General features: G+C 53.7%; 1 protein-coding gene across 1 annotated transcript; it reads right to left on the minus strand.

Annotated features, from left to right (window-relative positions):
* Nucleotides 1-6034: 6034 nt before the first annotated feature.
* On the minus strand, nt 6035-10601 carry TRIREDRAFT_78010 (uncharacterized protein; the record flags this gene model as incomplete). The annotated part of the gene is made up of 7 exons (XM_006965439.1): nt 10431-10601; nt 9413-10347; nt 9178-9241; nt 8671-8838; nt 8120-8496; nt 7643-8044; nt 6035-7537 (listed from the first exon to the last, which is right to left on the minus strand). Exons 1-7 carry the CDS (start codon nt 10531-10533, stop codon nt 6035-6037), a joined length of 3552 nt encoding a protein of 1183 aa, XP_006965501.1. The 5' UTR covers nt 10534-10601.
* Nucleotides 10602-11425: the final 824 nt, after the last annotated feature.

The raw sequence follows: 11425 nt of genomic DNA on the forward strand, positions 1-11425 counted from the left end.
GGCTCTTGCGCTGGTCTTTCCCTCGGGGGAGTCGAGATTGCGTGGCAGCCCAAGATCAGGTCAGGTCAGGTCAGGTCAGGTAAGGTAAGGTAAGGTAGAGGTAGTAGTGGGTTGTATCTCGACACTTTTTGCCGCCTTGGGGATGCGGGTAAGAATCGAGGGAAGCGAGAGTGCGGTGACAAGCGAATATATCGCTGGATGCAGACGAGGAGAATGGGCTTGGAGTGTTCTGTTCCTGGGTGGCTGGTAACGATGCCTGAGGAGGAAAAGGAGGGCGAAGAGGGGGTTGTGTGTGAGTGAGTGAGTGAGTGAGAGTATGTAGTGAAGTGACCAAGGGAGGGAAGACGTCAAGGTAAGGTAGGAGGAAGAAGCTGGGAACGAGGGCGGAAGCGCGTATCGGCGTTGAGTCGTGGCTCTCGTCAAGTCGTAACGTCGTAACTGCTGTGAAGGAAGGGATCGGGCAGTCTGCAGCCCTGGCGATGCGCTGTCACGGCAGGTAGGCGGGATGCAGACAGGAGATGTGTTGACGTCTTGGTTAGGTATCGTGATGAAGTCGCATGAGGAGAAGTCGGTGGAGGAGCCCCTCGGGGTTTTATGCCAGTCCCAACTGTCCAACCCCGGCACTGGCACGCAAACAATGAGCTTCAAATAGGAAGACGGCCGAGAGAGAGTGCCCGAGGGAGATGCTGAGGGTGATATCTATAGGAGCAGAGGCCAACAAACTTGAGTAGGTACCCAGGTAGGCAAACAGTGGTGCAGCCAGAAATCCGGGGAAGGCGTAGCGAATGCCTGGGGCTGCGGGCCGTCGTTTGTCTACTACCTACATGTACTTTCTAATAGTACTACTAGTAGTACTCGGGAGCTGATCTGGAGATGATGCCCCTTGCATAGGTAGGTGGATAGATACTTATATCCATATAAGCCTCCTAGGACGTGGGTACATGTAGCCAGCTAGTAGTAGTAGCAGTAGTAGCAGAAGAGGTCATGAACCCAGGCAAAAGCAAGATAGAGCTGAGACATGAGTTGCCGCTCCAGCGAATCAAGGCTCGAGAGTCGGACTGAGCTGAAAACCATGAGGCGGGATGAGGAAAAAAGAAACGAGGGAAAAAAGAAAGGGAAACCTGAGAGAGAAATGGGCTCCTCTTTGTACTGATAGGCAAGCTCTTTTTCTCTCTGTGTGTGTGTACGAGTACGCTACGAGTATTATCGATTACTATGGTGATGGTCTCATGCAGGGCAGCAGCTCGATGGACGGCGGATGGACGGGTGCGACTGTAATGGTGCTTGTGTGCCAGCCGGGCTGCTGTGCCTCGACGGCCATGATACGATGTGCGACTGGGCAGTTGCTTGGTTTCTCTCTTGTCTCTCTCTCCTCTGGGTTCCTCTCCAATAGATGGTAAGCCATCACAGACTCCCATCCTCTCATCCACCACATGTAAAGTGAAGCTCAGTCTAAACTGCCGAGCCCAGATGCACGGATAGCTTCAATGCATACATCCTGACCCAATCGGAGATGCACGATAATACAGAGGCACCAACGCTAGCACGCCGCCTCCTCCTCCTCCAACAAGCTCACCAGCTGGAGCGTTCCAATTAGTAGGTTCATCACGATGCTGCCCTGGCTAGTGCCGGGACAGGGATCAATCCCCGATGGATCATGATGGATCATGGAGGGCCAACCGATGGGACCTGAAGCTAGTAAGTACTACTACATACATACTACTACTACTACTAGGTAGGTAGGTTAGTAGGTAGTGATACTACAGCACAGACTCACAGCTACAGCCCCCCCGGCTTGCAGCGTCTTTTAGGGTCCTCCAGCGGCCATCCAGGCGGTCGGTAGGTCACCTCACCATCATCACCACCAGCAGCACGCCGCGCCGGCCCCCCCTCCGTTAGCGTCCAGCGCCTCGGTCAAGAGCTGGAGGGAGCTGGAGCCCAACCTAAGGTATGTACTAGTACTAGGTACCTTAGTCTTCATGTTGTGAGGGTGTCGAACTTTGGGCCTCAAGATGCCGCCACCCTCCTTGCCAGTCGCTGACTTGTAAAGCTGCGAATAACATGCAGCATCGCAGAGTGCATAATGACGCAGCTTGAATGAACATCTCGGCGGTGCCTCCTTTTGTTCGCACACGTTCGCTGCCAGTGCAATCAAACCCATCATCCACTGTACATGTACCCAAATCTCCCACCGCTTTCCTTCGGCTGCCTGCTGTTTCAAAAGGGTCGTTTGGCGAAATGTGCGCGGCTGTCCATCTGTCTGTCTGTCTGTCTATCCGCCTGTCCACATGCTGCAAAAAAAGCAAACGAGCAAATGAGGACCCCCTCCTCCCAGCGCCTGACCGGGGGGTGGGTTAGGAGAAGGCACAGGGGAGCATCATGGATGTCAAATGGCAGGACGCACAAGCGGAATTTCGCCAACATCACACACATTAGGTAACCTGGAACAGGTTCCAACGAATGCTACGACGGCTGTGGTGTGGTCAGCCAGTCAGTCAGTCAGTCAGTCAGTCAGTCACTGGTAGGTATTGGCAGACGTTGTCGCCTTGGACAAGCATGAGCAGCAGCCTCTAACAGGTTGGAACCTGGAGAGAGCCAGCAAGAAGAGAAACGGGACATGGATTGCTGACCACCGACCGGAATATGTACCTATGCATCTCGTATATGCACCCTTGCGTCCGCAAAGCAAACGAATGAGTGCATATGCAAACCGCAAACCGCAAACTACTAGTAATACCTTGCTGTAGTCGACGTTCTTGGCAGAAACAAAGACGCCACAAGTAGAAACTCTCTCTTCTCTCATACCTACCTAGGTTTGTATGTATGCTCATGCAATCTTCTGAGCGAGGAAACAAGGCCAGTCCTGCCTCGGTAGGAGAACGACATGCATACATACATACCTTAGGTTATCTATTGTTTGTCCATGCCGGGTGCCTTGCGAAAAGCCTTGCTGCTCTACATACCTTACCTTACCTACCTGGTACTGACTGGCCCGCGGATGCAGACACTTGAAGTGCTAGTTGCATGATGCTACTGCTCTTGAGCCCGGCAATATCACAACCGGCCTTGCAGTTTGCATCTGCATCTGCATCCGCATCTGCATCGCAGGACGTTGGACAGAGGCAAAGGCAGAGAGACTACATGTAGTATCAAGAGGCCGCCTCATGCAAGGGCCGTCACTTTTCACAACGAGCTCTCCCATCCATCCATCCATCCATCCATCCATCCATCCATCCATCCATCCATTACTGTAGAGCTTCATATTACATACTGCATACTTTACCTTGACTTGCCGTACTTTACTTGACGAGTCCATCTGCAAGGTACCCGACGCCAGCGAGACGCGGCCCAATCAACCACTCCCGCGCCACACGCTCGACGCCTCCATCACACACACATACGCACATACAACACAAACACGCATCCTCTCGCCAAAGAGAAGTTTGGGCACAAATACTAGACTCATACGCACACACACACACACAGGCACACACATGCAGCCCAGGCCTCCCCTCCCGGAGCAAAATTCCCCCACCCCGTCCCTCCCGATTCGCTCGCCGTCTCTCCCTCTCTCCCCTTTCCCCTCTCTCACCACCACCACCACCACCACCACCTTCATCTGCTTCCTCGCTCAGGACCCTTTGCTATTACTAGTAGTAGTACTTATCCTCTGACGCCTCCTCGCCTCCGCGCCCGGCATCATGCAGTCCCCCGAAGACGCCAACGCAGGAACAAGGATTGAAAACGAAGAATTCACGGCCAATCATCTCATGGCCGTGGATATACATACATGCAAGGGGCGAAAGAGAAAAAAAAAAGTGAAAGGAGAGAGATGCTCAGCTCGGCAATCTCTCTCTCTCTCACAGTCGCCGTCTCTCACTTCTCACATTTGTTGAATTGGGGGGTTTTTTTTTTCCCTTCTTTCCTCTATCGTCCTTGGGCAGACTATTTTGGAGAGAGAGAGAGAGAGAGAGAGAGAGAGAGAGCTAATTGTCGAGCTTTTCGTCTCTCTCTTGTCAAGTTCTGTTCCGCAGCATTCCCGTCTTCGTCTGCTCGGAACTTCGGCGGTACTCCGTATCACCCGTTCTCTTTGACGGCTTCTGTGGCCCCCTCCCTTTGACTTTTTCATCTTTTTACCATTCTCTCTGTTTTCACTCAGATACATCATGGTGTACGTGTGTATGTGTATGTGTTCCCGCCATCAGCTCACTGCCCGTCAGAACGAAAGAGTGACATCCATCTCCCCAAGCTATGTAGGTATTGCTGCCCCTCTCTGCTACCTGTTCGTATAGCCTCAACTGTCATCTGGTGTAGGTCTACGCCTTGTGATACCTTTGGCGCACCGTCATGCATTTCCGACGGTGTATGACATACATACACAAGTCCATTCTCTCTACCTATTCTGGCACAAGCAGCATTGATTCTCAGCAAAGTTGACTCATGCCCATTCAAGTAACACCGCTTGTCGTCGTGACTGTGTCAAATTCAGCAGCCAGCCAGCCAGCCAACTTCTCTCTCCCGCACATCCTCTCTCTCCCCCATACATACCTTATATCCTCCGTACCATTTTCCCCTAATAATAATAGAAAATGCCCTCAAAATGAAAAAATCCATCCATGCAACCGGCCTTCCCCTCTCCACCAATCACCGCCATCCCTCTCGCCAAAACAACAAACCATACGCAAACACCCGCTGCCTCATGAATCCCCCCTCCTCCTCCTCCATCATCCCGCCCCTTACTCATACATACATACCTTGACCAGGTCTTACGACGCACCTAATACCCCCCTCTCTCTCAACTCATCTCTTTTTCCGACTCTCACTGCACAAGAGGACACGGTAAAAAAAGAATAATAATAAACAATAAACTCCCATCTGCAGCCTACCTATTCTAACTCAACACCGACCAGCCCGTTTCATCTCCAAAACTGGGGAGCAGTGCAGCCCGTTGCCAGCTCACAAGCAAGCAAGCAAGCAAGCAAGCATCATCCCGGCAACGAATCGGCTCAGCAGCACCCCGGACGGAATCACACCGGTCTTTTTGGCCTGCCTTTCCTTCTCTCCTCTTGACAAATCAAGGCCATTTTTCTTCTTCTTCTTCTTCTTAGCCCCCTCCATGCCCAACCATCTAAAGAAGCAAATGAAAAGAAAAAGAGAAGAGTTCAAATAGATTAAGTGACCACCCAGCTCGAATAGGTTGTATTAGTAAAAGGCGTCCATCCCGCCAGCGCATCGCCTTTCGTTTAGCATTATGGAGGGCCCAAAATGCCGGCCGCCGAATTTCCTAGTGGTTCTTGATAGGTATCCAGACTTGCACTGAAGAGCGGGAGTGTTTTGGTTGCTCCATCAGGTTCTCAATGGATCAGGAGTCCTTTCTCCGCGAGCTTATTCGACTTGTTTCTTTTGAGGTAGATCTCAACGACAACTTCCGGTACCTTCTCGAGGGATGGTATGTAGAGTTGACTTCAATCTTTCTGTGCCTATTCACTTCCAAAGTGTTTCCTGAAAAGATAGTAAAACCAGGAACTATGTGCCCATGTGGTGAAACAGTTTGTCTTCACACATCTCATGGTCGTGTATAAGCAAGCTCTCCCGATTGGAGTACCTAGCCATTATGAATATGGAAGAAAAAAAGAGAAAAGGGAATTAATAAGAGTAATGAGGTTTCCCTGTCAGCCACTATCCGTTATACCAGCGGCGTCTTCATCCCATCAAGTCATCGATAAGCAACCGGCTCATCTGGCCCATATCAATATCGTCATATACTTCGTTTCACCGTGCAATAAGCCCTAGATGTTACTCTATAGATTTGTCTTCCTCCCTTTCCACCCCCCATTCCCCCCTATCCCCACCCACAGTCCACCTCCTTTGGCCCTCCCAGGAAGAATAGGTAGATAATGAAAACAAACGCTCACCGTTGACAAGGCTTTTCGTGTGTGTCCTCATGATGCCAACCACAGTGTTTTTACCTACTCTCTCCCCTTCAAGACGCCCGTCAGTCTTTCTGCTGGAGATGCAGCATCTGCAGCTCCATTCAAACCTCCTCATTTTCCCAATCCTTCTCCTGGAACATGGGCGGGTTCCGCGTCCCATTCACCTCCAGCTTTTCCAAAAACTCGGGCGGCACAGTCGGAATGTACTTGCGCTCCCGCTCCCTGTTGACGCCTCCAAAGCCCGCCCCGTACGAGACAAGCATGTCCGTGACCGACGGCAGCGCAAAGGGCAGCATGTAAGCCGGGTTCAGCAGCAGACCCTTTGGCGTGCTGTCCTCGTCGTCTGAATCGGCGCCCCTGATGCTGGGCGATTTCATGTTGACGCTCCTCGGGGTCGACAGCCCGTTTCCATTGAAGCTGCCCGTTACTGGCGTGCTCGGAAGGCTCTCTGTCGTGCTTTGACGCCGATCCTTCTTGAGCGCAGTCTCTTTCTGGATCGCGAGCAAATACTTCATCGCGCTAGCCGGCAGCCCCTTTTCGCCCACTTCGGGTCGGTAATGCGTGGCGGAATGAATCAGCTGCTGCGGCGTCAACCTCTTCAACTGCTGAAGAGTGTCGACGAGGGCCTCCAGGTCATCGGCATTCAGCGACGAGAAGCATTGCAGCCATTGCAGCAGCTGAATCACCGGGGCGAGGTGTCGCTTGGCCGCGTCCATTGTTGTCTCGCCCGATGAGTCCATCTCGCCGCCTTCGTAGTGTTCCGCCTGTCTATTGTTTGTTCGTGCCCAGTCCTCCACCATGGACACGTTCATGCGGATCTGCATGGCCTTTGTCCTGGCGAGGTACTTGCGGTTGGACATGACCCTGTTGAACAGCTCGCACCCAAGCCAGTAGAGAAGCTGAGAGATGATTTGTGCCGTGATGACTGAGTGGACATCGTACAGGTCTAGCACGAAGAGCGTCGATGACAGCAGGGAAGTGACATTTCGGGGAGCCGGCTTTGCTCTCTGCTTGGGAGACGGTGGCCGGTAGCGCTTCTCGAGAGGCTGCTCCTTGACCGTAGACTTTCTCTTGAAGATCTTCCACTCATTCTGGAAGGCGATATCCTCGAATCCGGGGATAGTCTCGTGCTCTAGCATGGCAGGATCGAGGACCTTGTCCAGTCGTCTCTCGGCATCCCGGACAATCAGCACAAAAATCTCATTGATCAGCTCAGCCAGCTGTGCCTGGAATGTGGTCGTCGCCTCCACCAATCCAGCATCTTTCTTGAGGTAGTGTAGGAGGAGCGTGGCATTGGACATCCAAAACGCCAAAATGGTCATATCCCACTGGGACTTTTCGACAACGGCATTGATGCGCTGCATTGCAGACACGAGCAGTCGTCTCAGCAGATCGGGACTGGCGTGGTAATGTGCGTATCTCGCACTGAGAAAGATCATGTTTGCCGGTACCGGCTTCTGCGACGGCGACCGCTGGGGCGTCATTTTGGTGACGACGATATCCAGTATCCGATCGAGTTCGTGCTCCTGGAAGACAAACATCTGGTCGTGGAGGCAGCGACTCCAGTCAAACTCTTGCTGTTCTTCTTCGAAGTCGTCCATCGTCTGGTCATTGATGATGGAGTTAGCTAACAAGAAAGGAGTCCGAAGGGGGGGAAAGAGGAGAGAGGAAGAAGCTTGGGTGCTCTGCGGCAACAGTTTTTGACTTACCTCTGGCTGATCGTCCATGCCAACGTTTCCCAAATCAACCTCCAAATCGCGGGCACTCTCCATCATCAGTCGTCTCCGCATCTCGTTCTCCGCCATCTCCTCCTCAAAGCGGTCCTGTGAGAAGCCGGGATTGTAAAAGTCGCCGCCCATGCCCGCGTTCCCGATAGTGTAGCCATTGTCATGCAAGTAAAACGACATGTCGCTGTCTGGAGGAACAAAGTCGAACGCGGTCCGCCCGGACGACGTCTTTTGCTCCGAAGATGCGCCCTTGTCCAGCAGCAGCTTCGCGATGCCCTTGTGGCGGTTCGTCATTGCCCACATGAAAGGCGTCCATTGATTGCGATCCTGCTGGTTGACGTTGGCACCGGCAGCAATGAGAGCCTCGACGACCTTTTCGTGACCCTACGGGTACCCGATTAGCAAATGAGTCGCTACAAACCCGCATCCTCCTTTGACAACAATTGGGGCGCGACGAACAAAGCAGCTGGCGTAGATCAACGCGGGGGTGCCGTCGTCGTCGGCAAGATTGACGTCCACAAAGGGCTTCGCCTCGCCCTCGAGCAGCTTCTTGACCCTTTCAGTGTCGCCATTGCTGGCAGCCATGGTGAGTGCTCTCTGTAGAATGTCCTTCTTCTCGGACTCGGTCATCTTGTCGTTGTTGATGATGGCGTCCTCGTCTTCCAGCGCCGCCTCGTTGCGGTGCGCGGCCTGGGCGGCCAGCATCTCCATCAGCCTGGCGTCGCTGTCCTTGGGGCCGCTGTCGATGAAGTCGTTTTCGTTCGAATCGTTGAGGGAGAGGTCACCAAAGTTGAGGGGCTTTGCGAGCACGGGCGATGTGAGGAATTGGGACTGGCCTGGCAGGAGTTAGCGAGTCCAGCACCTTCAAAGCCTGGGAATCAAGTGCGTTTGGTATGGCCCTAGGCCGTATGCCATCATGTGAAAGTCGGTTATAAAAGGGGGGAGGGCCAAGGGGAAGCAGGTGCTCGCCACTGGAACAAGCCGCAAACGCAGCACAACGCCAAACGCACCTTGCCAGCCATCGTACATCTCCGTCTCCGGCACCGTAAACTCTCCCGCCGCGTGTCTGCGATCGTCCAGAGACGTGGGCAAGTCAGCCGGAATGGTCCGTCGCTGGGCCTCGCCGCCAGAGTCCCCGAGATCCATGGTGGGAGGAGGGGCAGAGCCAGAGTGCCTGGCTCATGAGACGCCGCAAGCCTGCAGGTGGTCGGTCGAGCGATGCGTCGTCGTTCGGGGGGGGTTCCGGTCGTGTCCGCAATCGGTCCAGACGCCGTTGCTTCTGCTTCTGCGTCTGCTCGTGTGGAATCGCGGTTGCTCAACGGGTTTGCAGTCGCGTGGGAGGACTGTCCAGGCGGTCCAAGACAAGAGAGCGGTCTACTAAGGCCATCTGCTAGGTACCCTAACCCACTTTCAAGCTGTTCTTAGCCCACTCGCAGGTTCGTCATCGGGTACGCTATCGATAATGGTCCGTGCGCATCCTCCTGGAACTCGCATTAACAAAGACGAGATGCTCCTACTAGCAATTACTTCAACCGCAATTGTATGTGGATGTGACGGTTGTGTGCAATGATTTAGTGATTCCTGGTATCTTCATCATCGAGTACATTGCCTTGTAATTGTTTATTCCCCATTTCTGTGTGTGTGTGACAGGCCAAAGTAGAATTTACGCCAACGCAACATGTCGACAAACCGCCTGAGCACATGCATCTGATTCTAGACTGCCCGCTTCCCAAATGCGCGGAATCGCTTCACTCCTCCATCAGGTATCATAATCAGCTTGACATGCGTCAGAGGCACATCCGTAATGGCAGACGCAAACTTGTGCTCCTGATCAGGCCCCGTCTTGCTTGGCGGCACAGCCTCGATCCATCCCTCCGAGTCCGCCTCGGGCTGGCCCTCTCCCTTCCACGACAGACCTTGGACGGCCACTTTCTGCGGGAAATTCCCTCTAAAGTGTGCCGTGTCCACAAGAAACTCTTGAATGTAGCCCGGAGCTCCCAGCTTGACAATTGTCCAGTCGATGTGGCCTTTGCCCCGCGAGCGCTTCGTCTCCCAGCCGTCGCCCATGTCCTTGCCGCGGCCCGGCAGCAGCAGGTTGTCCTTGGAGCCAAAGTGCTGATCGCTGCACGAGATGGCAATGCCGCCGTTTTGCGCCGCCGCGAGGTCAAAGACTGCATCCTTGTCTTGGGGGAACACGGGGACTGCGTGTCCGTACAGGCGGAACCTGGCGATGCCTCCATCCGGGTACATGTTGAGTCTCACGTGCGTGTATTGCTTCGTCGTCGGTACGTCGAGCTTCCAGCCGTGTCTCTGTGACGGGCCGCACTCTCGAATGTTGAGGATGGTCTCCCACTTGCCTCGGCCACCTTTCCACGAGACGACCTCGTCATCGTTGTCGCTGAAGCAGCCCTCGACGGATATGGCGGGGGCGTTGTTGCCGTTGAAGAAGGCCGTGTCGATTTCGACGCCCTTGACGATGCCCGAGGCGACACCGAGACGGACCACCACCCAATCGAACTCTTCGGGGTTGTGTCGTCTCGTCTCCCAGCCGTCGTACCAAGCTCCGGTGTAGACCATCTTGCCCGGCTGGCTGATGGGCGCCGTTGGAGTTAGGAGGTTGCTGGCCTCGGCGAACCATTCGTCTGAGAAGCCAAGGACCTTGCCGCCGAGTCCCGCCGAGACGAGATCTGATGCATTGAAGCTCGTCGTCAGCAAATTCGAAAGTGGAAGACTTGAAACAAGACGAGATTGATGTGTCGGAGGCACGAACCTATGCATGCTGGGCGAAATGCCTTGTCGATTTCGTTGGCGGCCAGCTGCGTTGCCTCAACGGCATCGAGCTTGTACTCGACCTCATCAGCAAAGGAAGACATTGCGTGCGATACTTGCGGACGATGAGTGACTCTTGGTATGATGCTGGAGGGTGAATTGGCGAGGAATTGGCACAATCAAGAGGCAGGGCTTGGCGGATGTTGCTTCAGCGTGGTGTTTCGTGCGCCGACCGCCTGATAAGAGCTGTGGATGGCTACTAAGGTTGTCGACATCGGCCACCTCCGAAGCCGGCCGGCGCTGAGACCCGGCGTCAACCGGTCAGATAAGCGGGGAGGCGCATCGCCAACAAGGGGTGCAGCGCTTGATGTGGAGTTTCAAGCCAACGAATCTCTCCAGAGTGTTGGAATTAGGCTTCGAACGTGCTTGATCTTCGATACCTATTCAAAGAAGAAAGACCGCAGAAGCTGAGTTCGGTCGTGGGTTGACTGGAAATGGATCAGTGCACCCCATTGTGTGCACAGAGTCTAGCCACCCTGAATTCGATCCAATTGGGCCGTTGCCAAGGCACACAACAACCTACAAGGATGCTATCACTCCACCAATTTCAAACGTCGGTACCTACCAGCCCATCAAGATGCCTACAAGGCGATTTAGGCAGGTTCTGTGAGGTGAAAGCAAGCGCTAGTCTTTCACAGCGTCCAAAGACTAAGGGCAGAGGAAGCGTTGAAGCTGAGCTCTCGAGTGTGACAAGCCATTTCCGCTGAACATGAACACGTCTGTGCATGGTTGTCAGACTTGAAGTGCTGCACATCAACTGCGTGAGCCAATATACGAGATGCATCACTGCTCGAATATGAGGTTGTGTTACCGGTCTTAATACGTCCATCTCAACTCGTACTCGTTTGTCCTCTTATCTCGCGTCCACTCGACCGCTAGAATAATCCCTGGCAGCTTCAGCAGCTTCAGCACCTCCAGCGCAATGTTTCAGAAGCT

Source organism: Trichoderma reesei (assembly GCF_000167675.1).
Source record: "Trichoderma reesei QM6a unplaced genomic scaffold TRIREscaffold_9, whole genome shotgun sequence".
Lineage (NCBI taxonomy): Eukaryota > Fungi > Ascomycota > Sordariomycetes > Hypocreales > Hypocreaceae > Trichoderma > Trichoderma reesei.